The 15,682-nt window shown below is 40.9% G+C and overlaps 1 protein-coding gene across 4 annotated transcripts in view; it reads left to right on the forward strand.

Moving 5' to 3' along the window:
- The window catches only part of VWF (von Willebrand factor), a 153,709-nt gene that overhangs the window by 29,445 nt on the left and 108,582 nt on the right, over positions 1–15,682 (forward strand). For 3 of the 4 annotated variants that reach the window (XM_086885151.1, XM_086885149.1, XM_086885148.1), the window contains exon 6: positions 8,711–8,835. In XM_086885151.1, coding sequence (XP_086741277.1) covers positions 8,711–8,835 — 125 coding nt within the window. Of the gene's footprint in view, positions 1–8,710; positions 8,836–9,684; positions 10,188–15,682 lie in introns of those variants that run through there. The other variant, XM_023919143.2, reaches the window with a different exon arrangement.

A 15,682-nucleotide genomic window follows, 5' to 3' on the forward strand; every position in this document is an offset into this window, starting at 1 on the left:
CCTTGATGTCTGAATGAGATGAGATATGAAGTTTATGGCTTTTTCTTGAGACAGTAAATAGTAGTAAGGCTCTTGGAAAAAAACAGCAGCAAAAAAAAGGAGACTGTAATGCTTTGGATTGTTCAAATGTAGAAAAGGCCCCTCTGCTGCTCATGTTTATATGTGTTTCATGCTGTATTTGTTTTACATGCTGGAGGCTGTATCTTCCCTCTTAAAAAAAAAACCAGTTCATTCACAGCCACAGATTTTGGAATATAATGAAATTCTTGACAGGGTCTCTGCTTGGAGGAGCTGTAAAATAATAGAGGTGACAGAGAAAATGCATTCTCTGTGTTTCTTACGGAAGTCAGGGATTTCCTTGTGTTTATCCACCTGTGTGGATACACAGATCTGTGATTTTAGCCTGAAGAATAGAACTGTGTGTCAGCAATTCTGCCAGTTTTTCCAGTGCTACAAAAGATCTTTCATTTGAAGTAATTTAGGAGGAATTAGACTGAATTATGCTTGAATTTGTTGTATCAGTGAGGAACGTCACAACACCCACACACTGTTTTTCTCCTTGGCAGCTCTGCTGGTTCACTAGAGCATTTCTTAGCTTGCTCCAAGTAAATCAGTTACAGAATAATTCAGATCATTTTTTTTTTGGGTAGGTTTTTTAATATACTGTTGAATCTAGCTTCCAGGTGGTGGGGCAACACAAACAGCTGGGAGAAGTAATATTCTTTAAACAGAAAAAGTAGGCGGCCTCTTGGAAGTCTGTGAAGTATTTTACCCTTTTCTTTTCACTCAAGTTTTTAGTTATTCTTCTTTCAGGCTGATTAGATCTCCTGAAGGTCAGCTTATCCTGGGATGTGAGGTTGGTGTAAGGATTTAGTAATCTGAGGGTGAAGGGTTACCTTAAGCTTGCCAGCAGACTGAACTGTCCTGTTGGTGTGTCCATTGCTTCCTGTTAAAACCTGGAATTTAACAGACTGGGGCCTCAGTTCTAATAAATCAGATTTCTGGGATGGATTTATATTGATAAGAGATGCGTTAAGATCTTTGAGCTTCAGAATAACATGCAGTGGAAACAAATGAAAATATGATTTTTCTGTATTTAGGGAAAGAAATTATTGTGGTTTAATAAAACAGAGTTAGTCTGATTTTTCCCTTAAGAAAGTGGAGTATGATACAGAAGTTCATTGATTATATCTGGATTGCTTTTAGGGTGGTGCGGAAAGAAGAAACAAAGCACCTGCTCTGTGAGTGGATATTACCACTTACAGCAAGTAAATGAAGGAGTCATGAACAGAAGGGTGTTTAAAACTTAATAAACACGATAATTGCTTTTTTTCCCTCTTGATATATTTATACTCCTGTTCTATAACCTATTCAAATGTGCTGTTGTCATGATGCTCTTATGAGTCCTCACTGTTTTAGTGTGGAAATGGAGAACTGATGAGAGAATAACACACACTCTTTCTGTGTAAACTTTGGATGCTCAGCTATTGAGATCCTGGAGCTCTGAATGATGAGAACAAAATCTGATAACCTGGTAAATTAAGACTGGTGGGATTGAGCTTTGAAGGCTTTAGGTGTTAGTTCTTAACCCCATACCCCACCCCACCCCCCTCCCCTCCCCCAAAAAAAAAAAAAAAAAAAAGCCTCTACAGTAGGTTTTGGAGTTCATAGAATATCCTGAGTTGAAAGGGACCCACAAGGATTAGCAAGTTCTGGCCCTGCACAGGACACCCCAACAATCCCACCATGTTGTCTAAATGCTCTTTGAGCTCTGGCAACCTTGGAGCTGTGATGATTTCCCTGGGGAGCCTGTTCAGTGTCCCACCACCCTCTGGGGGAAGAAACTTTTCCCAAAGTTGTGGACACACTGCCCTTCAGACAGGCTGAGGTGCTGAGTCACTGCCACTGACATGGTTCCTACAATAGCTCATCCTGTGGAGAAGTGCTTATGTCCTGTCCAGACTGACAAACATTGATTTTATTCTATGGGCTTGCTTGTTTACTGGATATAAAAGCAAAACCAATCCAAACCTTGAGAGATTGTTCTCACACTTTAGGCATAACTAAAATATAAAAAGAAATGTCTTGGAAGCTTTCTAGGGTTTTTTTGGTCTGTCTGTTTTTCTCCTAGACCCTAATGAAGGATTTCCCCTCTGCTTTTTCTTGCCAGATAAGGTCTGGTCCTTTATGGCCATTCTGTGAAGGTTTCTAAGACTTGCCAGTTGGCTCTGCTTTCTGACCTTCTGGCATGTACTTCTAATTTGTTGCCTTTGCTCATATCAGCAACATGAAGTTGAGTTCTTTCTAGATGCTCAGATACCTATTTGGCCACCTTCAGCCAAATAGCCAATGGCTATGACCATTCTGATCATTGTCACAAGCATTTTACCACTGGGGATTGAAAGCACAGGCCAGAAGAGATGACTTGCATAGCATGACAGAGGAAATCTGACACAGCACAGGGAATTTGATCCTGGAAGCTTTTCAGGGTGTGCACACAGGAGTAAGCTGTTGAATCCCCTTCACCCTGCAGCATGTGAGTAGTCTCAGGGAGGGCTCTTGCCCTGCAGAAATGGTGAGGAAATTCCTCCCCAGTGAGCAAGGCTGCAGCACAAAGTTGCCAGAGTTTATCCATGTACCTGCAGCCTCAGTCTGTGCCTAATACTCTTAGCATAGAATTATTAAGGCTGGAAAAACCTCCAAGATCAAGTCCAACCTTTGGCCAAACACCACCTTGTCAACTAAACTGGGGCAGGAGGTGTCACATCCAGCCATTTCTGGTATTGCTGTGATGGGTGCTTTGATGTCAAAGGTCATCCTTGAAGTCTGTGCTAAACAGATCGTTCAAATCCAACACAGGGATGTCACTCCATCATTTTGTTATGCATGCCACACACACTTACCGTAGTGTAAGGGAAAAAAAAAAATCCCAGCCCAAATTAATCCAGCATCCCATTATGTTTTTCTTGGTACTGGGAGGAAACAGGTTTCTGGGAATCTGGTATCCAAATTACAAAGTTGTTTATGATAAAACAATATCCATGGAGAATTTTGGATAAACCCTGCTCCAGCTGCAAGCAACATCCTTTAAGCTCCTGAAATACAGAATACATGATGAATATATATATTCATAGGAGAGTCAATAAAAGTTAAACACACAGAAGCAGGTAGTATCTGCAAGGAAAAAATCTGATATTTCAGGTAAAAATTTAATTTCAGAAGTAGTGTAGGTGTATATGACTGAATATGTGACTTCTCAGCGTGTGATACATGGCACCAGAAGATTTGAAAGTACATTCTAAACTCACAGTGGTAGTACTGCAAATAATAAATATTTTTTTGCCTAAGGAAGTAAAGAAAAGTTTAGGTCATTCTGAAATGCAAATTTCTTGGCATTTTAAAGGATATCAGTAATTTGATTTTTAGGCAAGTTGAATGCTTTTGTTTAAGCTGAGTCAGTAATCCCATTTTCTTGAATTTCAATTGGAAGTAAAGGGAATAGATTCCCAAAAGAATAATAAATGGTACAGGCAAAGATGACTTGTTTTAGGGCATTCATCTGAGATGCCAGAAAGCTGCATTCCTAACCCCAAGGCTTTATTCGGGGTTTGGGATTGAAGTTAGACATTTCTGTTATGAAGTGTGTGGCTGCATCACTGGGCTGTAGTGTTTTGGAGATGGCTTTTTCCCTCTCCTGTTCAATATAACTGATTTTAAATTAATTGAGTTGAAGAGGGCAGGAAAGATTTTTACAGCCTATGACTTTGTTATTTCATATCACTTATTTGATGCACAAACCACGAATCAAGTTTTGGGCAGCCTTACCAATAGATTTGCTTGTCTGGAATGGAAACCATGTGAAATTGTGTAGAAAAAGCCCCCAAAACAACAAACACCCCCCCCCCCCCTCTCCCCCCCCCCCCCGCCCCACTACTTGATAAATAACCAACATGTGAAAGTTGGTTATTTACCAACTGAGATTCTATTTGCCAATTAAGACCCACAGAACTGTAGTGTCTTGACCAAATTCTTGCATTTATTTTATAGATGAGTTAACAGAGTCCGGGAGAGTTATCTGATGGGCCTGTGGCCATATGGAAAATCTGCAGGAGGTCCAGGGAGGGAGGTCAAGGTTTCTGCTTCCCACTTGGTGCCTGGAGCATGAGCTGTTTTTTTCTGATGATTGCTTGCCTGACCATCAGTATCAAAGTAAACAAGCTGGTGCCAGTTTCAGATTTCAGAAGGAACCGGTGGTTGGAGGCTCATAGTGAACAAGGATTTTACTGTGAAGACTGGCCATCGCCTATCTGAAAATCCTTCTGAAGGGAGACAGATGTGAGGGCAGCAATTAGATCACAAAGGCATAGTCTAGCAGGATTCCCCTGGAGACCCTACCTGCTATTCAGGTGGTGGGGGAGCAGTTCTCTCCTCAAAGACCTCTGCATGGTCATGGATGTCCTGATGTTTCTAGGAAGTTAGGAGCAGGTGGGATTTGTGTTGTCCTTTAATATCTGCCTCTTGAACCCATCTTGCATCCAAAAAGGAGATTCCACCCCAGCAGCTGCCTGGGTGTCTTGGCCTTTTAGCAGCGTTTACCTGCTGAGATCTATACTGTGGTCCATACCAGGCACCACTTCTTCAAGCACTTGTGTCCAAATCCTTTGCTTTCATTACATTTTGTAACAACTTCTATTTTCAGTGCATTTCCTGTAAGTCTTAAGCGCAACCAGTGCTTTAGCCAAAGTCCCATCCAGGCTGCTTGTAGGGTTTCTGGGTGTAGGGCTCTGATGAGGGATTTGTTTCTGCAGAATCTTGTGTGCTTCCAGGAAAAAGAGGTGGCCACAGAAGGGACAGAAGTCAAAACAAAACTGCTGTGAAAGAGATGAGGGCAGTCTTGCTGTGTGGTGGGATTGCAGTGTCAGTTTATGTTGACAGCATCACCTGCCCGCTTAAACCCTAGATTATTTTTTAGGCTGTTGTGTTGTCCCTTCCACTGCAGAAGGAAATGGAGGTGTCAGTTGGGAAAGGCCAGAGGGGTTTTGGCAGCTGCTCCTCCCTCTACCCAGAGCAGACAGATGTGATAGGGATAGTTCTCTCTCCCCATTTTTCCTTCTGAAGCCTCATCAAATAGGTGAAGTATTTACGTTGGAAAAGACATCCAGGATCATTGAGCCCAACTTTTGAGAGATCACCACTTTGTCAACTAAACCAGAGCACTGAGTGCCACGTCTGGTCATTCCTTGAGCACTTATAGGGGTGGTGACTCCACTACCCTGTTCAGCAGCCTGTTCCAATGCTTGACAATCCTCTCCATGAAGAAATTCTTCCTGATGTCCAACCTGAACCTCCCCCTGGTGCAGTCTGAGGCCGTTTCTTCTCATCCTGACTCCCACCTGGCTGCCCCCTCCTCTATAGGGAACTGTAGAGACCCAGAAGGGCCCCCCGAGCCTCCTTTTTTACAGGCTGAGCCTGCCTAGCTCCCTCAGCTGTTCCTCACATGACTGTCTCTCCAGACCCTTCACTTACTTGAAATGTGTCATAAAATACAGCAAACAAAGAATAAAAATTGCATAATGCAAATGTTGCATAAAAGAATCACGTTAGAAATATAAATTTAAAAGCACCACACAAGAAAAAAAAATTAATGAAAGAAGAGAAATGAAAAAAAGTGACCTAAAAAGTATTTTAGTTGCCATCAGTTGTCCCAACCTTCAAATCTTAGCCTGCGGTTGAATGAGCCCCTGGGAGCAGCTCCCAGCAGGAATCCTGGCATGGATGTACATACAGGGCTGGAGAAACACTGTTTCAGAGGAGAGCCCAGCTCCTGCTAGGGAAAGGCTGCTTTACTACAAAAAAAAAGGGAATTTGGCACCTCGCTTCTCACCAGGCTGGCCTGCATTGCTGTTTTAATTTTTATAATATGTGGTAAGCTAAAGGGTTGCGTTCTTCTTGTTGTTGCATTTCTTTTCTTGTGCCAAGTCCTGGCTGCATAGATGAAAATTTTGTGTCTTTTATCCCTTTTCCTTGGGAGTCTTCCTCATTTGATATCTGCCGTGGGCCTAATACATTCTACCTTTAAAAGCCCCTAATTTCTAGTTGTGATAGTTTGGCATCTAGGAAAAAATGTGGGAAATATCCACAGAAGTGACTCCTCTGAGAGACGCTGCTGGGATTTTGTTCTCTGCTTGAGACCTGACCAATAGCTGGCCATTTCTGAGAATTTACAGCATTTGGGGCCACTGAAAAGTGAGATCACCTTTGTGAATACCACCTTTTAAACCTAACCCCAGGAGCTTCTGTCTCTCTTTGTTTCCGGCCTTGAAAGGTAGCAGAGCTCTGGTGTGGCCTGGCCCGCTCCCCCGTGGCCTGCGCGTCCCAGCAGGGCCTGGGCTTGGCCTGCTGTGGCTCCCGGGCAGGGCATGGAGACTGCGGAACTTCCCCCGGCTCCAGGCCAGGGCCGGGCTCTGCTGCAGCCCCTCCTGTTAAACCCTCCAGGTCCTATTCCAGCAGGGTGGCTGAAGCCTTTCCCAGGGGGGAGCTCTGGCCCTAGGCTGGGGCCGGGCCAGAGCTGCTGGCATCTCACTGATACCCTCTCACCGGAAAGCTGTCCACTGCTTTCCAGTGCTACCGACCTGAAATCCAACACCATGAATAGCTGCAGTGGCTTGGGCCAGATTTTAACCCTTTCACTACCCAGATGAGACCTGCAGATTTAATTCCCTCTACAGAGAGAGGAAAGCGAGACAACATGAAACATCAAGGTCAGTAAGAGGAAAGAAGTCAAGCCTCGCATGGAAGGACAGTGAGGAGATGATTTAGTGAGCTGAAATATTCTTTTGCTAAGACCATGGAAATGGACAATAATGTTCTGAAAAACTCCTTTAATTAATGAAAAGAGTATTAGCAGGAATGAACTATTCAAACAGTGAATCTGAGCAAAGGTATCCATTGATGAGCTAAGCAAATGGTGGAGTAGTTGTGATCCCATGAGATGGTGGAACAGAGAGAGAAGTGAGAGTTGATGAAGACCCTTGGCCCCCAGGGAGGAAAGGAGAAAACCTCTGTTCCCAGAGATCATCACAGAGACAGATGAAGAGAACCTTTGCCTTTGAAGAACTCATCCTTAAAATAATACCCCTTGAGTTCATGGCCCATGAACACACCTCAGGGCGGTGTGAAAATGGGAGGAGGGCATGATGGCAGAGTTTTTTCCAGGTGGATGCCAATCATGGGAATGAAAAGCCATGAGAAAACTGTTTTTTGTGGAGAACGCTCCATGGAATGACAAGGGAAAACTCCTCTCCCACAGAGACTGATGAAAAGACTATTGTATAGTTGGTACTGCTTTAACTTCCCAGGTTTTGTCTCTACAGTGTCAGTTGGGAAAGGAAAAAGGGTGGGGGAAGAAAAGGTTTCCGGAGGTTTTTTTCTGGTTTCTTATTCTTGTAGTTCTGTTAATAAACCTTCTTTATTCCTTTTAAGTTTTAAGCCTGTTTTGCCTTTCTCCTAATCTATATCTCACAGCAAGAAATGAGTAAGTACCTTGGTGATTCTAGCTAGAGCTAAAATCACCACACTAGTTTACAAAAAATTCTACAGGTCTTAATACCTCTGCCTTAGCATTCTCAGTGCAGTTTTCATGATTACCCCATAGTTTAGGAAGAGTTTTAGTGGTCTGTATATTTCTTGTGTTTGTACTAAATAGGGAGTTCAATGGAATCTTTATTATCTATACCTGTATACATTATTAAATATTCTATAGGTATATTTGGGAAGAATTTTTTTGGTTTTCAGATACAACCAGGCTTGTATCTCAATACATCTTCTGCATAAGGTGTTGGGAATGCATTAACATTCGCAATTGATATTCTCACAGGTACCACAACGGGGTTTTAAAAGGCTACTGAGGGTCACAAAATTGTTTACCAACAGGTACCCACAAGCAGAGGTAGTCCTGGAACCAGCAAGGCCATGGGTGGCAAAAGCGGGTGGAGGGAGCATTCTCTCTCTGGGAGGATCCCCCTTCTCAGAAGGGTGGAGCAAGAGCAGCAGAGAGGTGGTTTGCATCTCCCAGGGAGTTGCAGCCATACAAACTCGTTCAGCTTTGCTTTTATGCAAAATGGATGCAAATCTTGCTAAGCCTGGGCCAGGAGCTGCTTGTCCTGGGACAGAGGAGTGTGTTTCAGGACACCTTACCCAGGAAGAGGATGGGCCCAAACCATCACGGTGCATGTTAAGCTTTGCACACAAGATTTAGTTTTGGATAGGAGAAAAATCAAGGCTAGCCAGGATCAAGAGTGCTAATGCTTTCTTCAATTAGGGAAAGCAGCTGGGTTTGTTTGCCTCTCTAATATGTTTTGTGTTTTATTGGCAACTTTTAAGTGGTAAGAAGATGTGCAGGCATGATTTGGCTTCTGCAGAGCAGCAACTCCTACCATGTTCATGTAGGTATGAGGGAGGTGGGAGCTGCCTTCTGCAGTCTTTAGTCTGTCCTTGAGCTTAGATATGTCCTCAGCATAAAACTAAATCCATATCACTGATAGTGGCTTTCCTGCAGTCAATCTGTTTGGAATAAAAATCCATTTGATACAACAGTTTATATTTTTAAAGAGAGCTTTTGGCAGACTATCACCTTAATAGCAGCCAATAATGCATTTGTCACTAAAACCCCTCCAAAAGTGATATTGCTTCTCTTATTCTTCATTCCCAGGGACCCTGGTGGAGAACAGTTACGATTTTGCCAACTCCTGGGCTTTGCACAGTGAAAACAAGCACTGCAAGAGAGTGCAGACTCCGAGCAACACCTGCAACATTTCATCTGATATGGCAGAGAAGGTTGGTGCTGCAAGATGTTGTTCTGGTTTCAGTCCTTCTCTACCTGAAAGGCAACATGCTTGCCCTTTGGCAGAAAAACAGTGTCCTGGTTTTAAACCAATAACTAAGAAAATTACTTATTTCTTGCTGTGAGATATGGATTAGAACAAGAGCAAAACAGGCATACAACTTAAAAGGGAAAAAAAAGAAAGTTTATTGACAAACCACAATAATAAGAACACCAGAATAAACTTCCAGAAAAACCTTTCTATCCCCTATCTACCCACTATTCCCTTGTTCACATGACAACAGAGACAAAAACTTTGGAACTTTGATGGTTAAAACAATTCTTGCTACAGTCTTTTCACCAGTCTTTGTAGAGAAACAGAAGTTTCCTCCTGTTAATTTATGGAGTTTCTCACAAGAAAACTATTTTTGTTATAGTTTTCTATTGCCCTAATGTTAGCTGCTCAGAGCTGCTATTATTAGAGTTCACTCCTCCCATTTTCACATCACTCTGAGGTGTGTATGGGCCATGAGTCTAGAGAGAGCATTTTTAAGGATAAGTTATTCAAAGGCAAAAAAAGTCTTCTTCATCTGTTTCTGTGAGCTTCACTAGAAAACAGTTTTCTCATTGCCTCTCAAGGCTTCAAATCTCCCAGCACTTCACTATACCATAATTACTCTACTTTTTACTCAAATTTACACTTTGAACACTTTATTCCTCTCTAGATACTGTATCATGAATTAAAGGAGTTATTTTCAGGACTTCATTGTCCATCTCCATAGTTTTAACAGAAAGATATTTCAGCTTAATTAAAGCATCTTCTTAATTCTCTACCTTTTCTGAAGCTTCTTTTCTTTCCTGTCATTGGTAGTTTATAAAGTCTCTTTTCATGTTGATCACTCTCTCTCTCTCTCTCTCTCTGGATAAAAAGATTAGTCTGCAAGTCTCATCTGGGTAATGAAAGAGTTAAAATCTTGCCCAGGCTTTTGTAGATGGTTCGGAGATCTCTGCCGAACAGGAGCTGGAGCCGTCTGCGATGGAAGGTTCTTCATAGCTGCTCTGGAGAGTGTGGTCGCTGCTCCAGCCCGCTGCAAGTCCAAGGCCTCTCTCTTTCTTCACTGGGCAGTTTCTAGTGAATGTAGTTACAGCAAAACCTGCAGCTGAGCCAGAGATCGGCTCGGCCCGGCCCGGGCCCGAGGAAAACCTTCCCCAGGCCCCCCCATCTCCCGGCCGGGAGACGGGGCAGGCCCGGCCCCATCCCCGCCCGGCCGCATGGCCTGGGCAGGGACGGGAGGCCTGGAGCTCCGCCACTCTTCACAGCCAGGAAACAAAGAGGACCCAGAGAGCTCTGCTTTTACACTTTAAGGTAGGGTTCACAAGTTGATCCCACTTTTTAATGGCCTAAACTGCTGTCAATTCCCAGCAATGACCGATAATTGGTCAGGAGAAAAGACTCCAAGCAGTTCCCAGCAACTCCAACTCCCTTAAAGGTAAAGTAACTCCATGACAAACAGAAATCTCAGAATACTGTGATTTGGAAGGAACCCACAAAGATCACTGGGTCCAACTCCTGGCCCTGCACAGGACAGCCTCAAAATCCCACCTTGTGCCTGAAAGCAGTGGCAACCTTGGGGCCATAACTATTACCCGGGGAGCCTGTTCAGTGCCTGACCACCCTCTGGGGGAAGAACCTTTTCTGATGTCCAGCCTAAACCTGAAATCTGCCTACCTGTCTGTCTATCTGAAAATAATGTGGGATGGGACTACTGTGCTATTTTAGATGATTTGTTGCTCAAATAAGCCAGATAAGGTATCAGTTTCAAAGGTGTGAGATTTGGAGAGAAGCAACAAATCAGCCATAGCTCAAGGTAGTCATGGGTTTCTTCCTCACACAGCAATATATAAAATGTTGGTCCAATAGACAGTTAACACAAAACTTGTTTCTACTTAATAACCTATCACCTTTGCCTAATTTTGTCACACTGTGTCTGTCTTTCAGGCAATAAACTGAAAGGTCATGTACACACTTCTGTAAATCAAACCCTTCAGTGTCAGTTGGAGTTTCCATTTTTCTGTTTCCCACATCTCCCCTCTCTCTCTCTGCACTAAAAAATTACAGAACCAAGGATTCCTGAAGTTCAGTGGACGCTTTAGGAAGATAAGGAGTCTACCATTCCCATGTACTTATTGGAGTGGTAGTGGGTAAGCATAAGGTAGCTAAAGTTGAAACATGAGCTAAAGTCACCCAAACACTGGTTCTAGGCTGGCTAACTGGTAAAGCTACACAACTAAAGGCTAACAAAGCAAAATTCAAATTTAACATTTGATTGGACTCCATATTTCTCTAAAGTTATCTTTTGCCAGGAAGTTCTTTTCTCAAAGTTTTAATTGTCAAGCAAATTTTTCAGCATATTCATTTTTTTTTTGTTTTGTGTTTTTTTTGTTTCCTCCCAATCTTGTTCATGGACTAACCAAGGGTAAGATACAAAGTTATTCTATGCACATCCAATTTTTTTTTAAAATTTGGACATCTTCTGATTCTTTTGCAAATTCTTTCTTATATTCTTCTTCAAGAATAGGAAGGCAAGGGCTAATACCACACTTTTGCCAAAAGAGCTTTACAGTACTCCTGGTTTTTTACATCCTTTACATTGATATAAAACCCAAGGTACACAGTTTTGCAAATGGCACAAAAATAATGTCCAATGTCCTCCAGGGAAATGAAAAAATGACTATTGTTTTAAGGTCCAAATAGTTGAGACTCCAGATGTGCTGTTTTAGCAGGCAAAAGTCTATCAGCTGAAAGTGTTGATCCTTAACATCACTGAATGTTCTTTCAAATCCTGAAACAGGGAATAACTGAAGAAATTAGTAGAGACGCAACATTACAATGAAAACATAAAACTTCTGTTGACAAACAGTCTTTGTAGTTTTCAGACATAACTTCATCTTAGCTGTCCTACTTCTGTTCTTATTTTGACTACAAATGTTGTATGGTGACTTCTCTGTTCATTGGATCTCATGTTTTTGGAGGCAGTCAGATGGTCATGGTCAGATGAACTTTTTTGAACCTGTTAATAAAACATAGGTATATCTCTAAGTTAATGAATCATTTAGGCTTAGCTGTGGTACACTTGATTGTGAATTCAGATTTTATGATATTTTCTAAATTTTGGTGTAAATATTTCATTATTCAAAATGAATTATGGTCTAAATTTCTAATGCACATACTACATTAATTGAATGTTCTTATGGCACTGATTCCTTCTGCTTAAAGTGAGATGTACTTCTTTTATCATGCACATGAATATCAAAACAAATTGTACACATAATGAATGAAAACTTACAGTGTTAGAAATTAATTAGATAATAAACATGTGAGATTAAATTACTATTACCCACTAAAACATTGTACCAGCATCTCAGAGTCTGCAAACAGCTGACAAACCTCAAATCAGTGAAGGACTGGATAACCACCTCTGGAAATGATCCTCTAAGACCACTTCAAAATTGATCCAGCTGTCATATTAATAGGATCAAATTGCCAAGTCAAAAGTGACTCAAATATTGATTTGATGCAGAAGACATCTGAATTGTTGGCAAACATTCCATCCAGATAAAGTCAAGGCCTGGCCAGGGCCTAAGCTTTAAACTGGAAAGATGTCTCTTAACTCATTTTTAAAACAAGGCTCTTAATAATAGCAGTTATGAGATGGTTAAAGCTCAGCAAACTGTTGAAGGGCATTTCTGTAAAGCAAACTATTAGAAGTCTTAGGCAACAGATTAATAGAACTGTCTAGCAGTTGGTTTAATCTGAAGTTACCTCGGGGTAACTGGCTTTCAGCAATGATACATTTTTCTGGAATTCTGGAAGCACTAAAAAACAATAAAGCTGCACTGGATCAAACAGTAGCAAGCCTTCTTAAATAAGGGAAAGAGTTAAAGAACAGAAAAAACCTGTACAGAAACAGCTGTGTAACTTATTTAAGGAGATGCATCAGCAGTTAGAAAAGAAAAACATCTCAAATGACATGTGTCTTAAAGGTAATTACACAAAATTTGTGAAGCATATGAAAAGCCAGCTATAAATACAGTTAATAATACCTTATGAATAATACCTGTAAAAATTAATGAATTCACATCATGTAATCAATATATCAGAGACAACCGTCTTAGGAAGTTGAGATAACATTTTTCTAAATCTTCATGTATCTATGACAGTAAGGTGAAACAAAGCAAAACACTAAAACAGCTCACAATTAATAACTGTCACAATACTAAACCATCACTCACTTTTCTGAGTTATTTATAGGAGACAAAACCAGCAGAGATTGTTACAAACAATAGAACCTTCAATGAAATGAAGGATGTAACAGACTGTATCTTCTTCCATCCACAGGCAGGTGTTTATCAGTGCTTCATCACAAATGTCTCAGTCGTAATTGTCTTTTCTCTAAAAGTTAACAACTATACTCCACAGTTTAAATTAGCATCCTTTAACAAAACTTGAGAAAATTTAGATTAAACACCTAAACTTGAAATATGACAGAAAGAAATCTTAAAAATTAATCAGACCTAAACATAGTGGAACTTAACTTTGCTTAATTCTATCAACACTTAATTTGTGTCAAATAAAAATGTAACTCATTCTGACTCTATTTTTACAAAAAAAGGCAACTGAAAGTTATATACCAAACTTTTGAACATAATGTGGCAGCAATGTGGATTTATATATAGATTATAGAGATGTGACAAATACATTATTATTTTATGTTATTTGGCCTTGAGAATAATTCATAATAACTGCAGATGTTACTGAAAATACTCATTTTTAGTAGGAATTTTCCTGGTATAGTCTTAAGTTTATTAGAACTTTTAAAATGCAGTTCTACTAGAGAAAAAACAATATAATGCAGGGTTTGGCAAATTGCCATTCAGCTTTTGTAGCACTTTGCTGAAACATCAAGTCCAATTTTTAATTAAAATCCGAAGTCCAAATAGGTATATATGCTATCACATGTGTTTTTATAACAAAAAGATTCACAATGAAATTACCTTTTTGAAATAGAGGAAAAACCAAATGAGTAATATATAGTTAACTTGTCTTCTTGTACAGTGAAGTTTTCCTAGCTAACTATTTTTTCAATCATGAATATTTTCTGTAGATAACATTAATTGGAAAGTCATTTTGTCAGTAGCTGTAAATCACTCGATATTTTGACATTAGATTTTAAAACTAATTATTGCAAGGTAACTTTAATTCTGTTAATATTTACTCTAAACATTTCTAAAGAGGGGTTTTTTGAATTTTCTAAGGGGTCGTAGTAATTTCTCCAGTAAAACTGTAAAACCACAAAAACTGATAATTACTTAAAACCACAAAATTGACTCTAAAAGGGTGTATAAAAGCATTCTAAGAAAACAATGAACCAAGACTTTTTAGCAAGCTGGGTACTATCCTGGCACTTCTTGGAGAGGGAGTGGGGGGGCTGAACACCCCGCTCTGCTGCTGTTATCTCTAGAAGGTTCGAGCGTATTCTTCAACATCCCCCACATACTCTTGCAGAGGGGAAAAAGGAAGAGGAAAAAACGCCACAAAGTTAATTTTAACAAATGCAGTTCTTTCTCTCTTTATAGTCTTTTCTCTTGTTGTTTGCAGACAGATGGAAAAGGACATGATTTTACAAAAACAGACAATGTTAAGCGAAGAGCCTCTATGGGCCAGGTGGTACCAGTGGCAGTCATTGCAGCTTCTTTATCAACCTCTAATTACAGTAATGAATTTTGAACTAGATGCCATGTAGTTAGTAATTTTTTGGCTATTTTGTCTCCCTTTGAAGATGCCTGACCCACCATGGCTCTGCCCAACCGTTTCTGTAATTGCTGATATTTGTCCAGCTTGGCCTTGGAGCTTCTTCTGCAGCAGCTCTGCCATGGGGGTGCCTTTGTTCTCTGCTCATGCTCCAATGCTCCCCCATGACCCCATGGGTCAGGTGGAAACCAATCTAAATCTGGCTCCTCTTCAAAGGCAGAGTTAATATCTTGCCCCTGTATGTCCACAGTCAATTTAAAAGCACTGCATATCTCCTTATTTTCTTTTCTCTGACACTCCCCTCCTCTCCCTAAAGGTGGTGTAGCCAGGAGCACTCGCTCAGTACTGGGAGGTAAAGATGGCTGCTGCTGTGAGGCATGCTGTGAGGTAGAATTACAGAATTCATAGCCTGTGTAGATTGCTCATTAATGATCTCAATGAACAAAAAACATGGAAAAAGCAGCGAAGGTACCCGATCTCCCACAGCGTTCTAGAGAAACTTTTCAAAGGCAGACTCAAGGTCCATATCAGGCAAATTCCACTGCATCCAAATGAGAAAGTCTCTTAACTATTGCTTGGTTAATGTAGCATAATTGCTTCTTATCAAGTTCTCTAATTTATAGTAAGCATCCCTCTTTTGCTTTGAAATTTTGTGTCTCATCCTAAGTTCCCCAGTCCTCACTTGACTTCTCCTTGTCAGATGATGAAAATGAACACTCCTTCTGCCCTCGTCCAGCAAGAGACTGCATAGGCTTCTTTACTGCCTTTCTTTGGTGTGCATTGAAGTCTTCCTTTCAGACTAAAACTTTGTTCTCAGGATAGTGTCCACTGGGGCATTCTTGACTTCTGATTCCCAGAGACTGACCTCATGGAGGCACCACATTGTCGAGATGAAAATAACGAGGGATGGGACCAATGTGCTATTTAAGGTGATTTGTTGCTGAAATAAGCCAGAGAAGATACCAGTTTCAAAGGTGTGAGATTTTGAGAGAAGCAACATATTAGCCATAGCTCTAGTCACGGGTTTCTTCCTCACACAGCAATATATA

This window comes from Cyanistes caeruleus, chromosome 4, assembly GCF_971803275.1.
Source record: "Cyanistes caeruleus chromosome 4, bCyaCae1.hap1.1, whole genome shotgun sequence".
Classification (NCBI taxonomy): Eukaryota; Metazoa; Chordata; class Aves; order Passeriformes; family Paridae; genus Cyanistes; species Cyanistes caeruleus.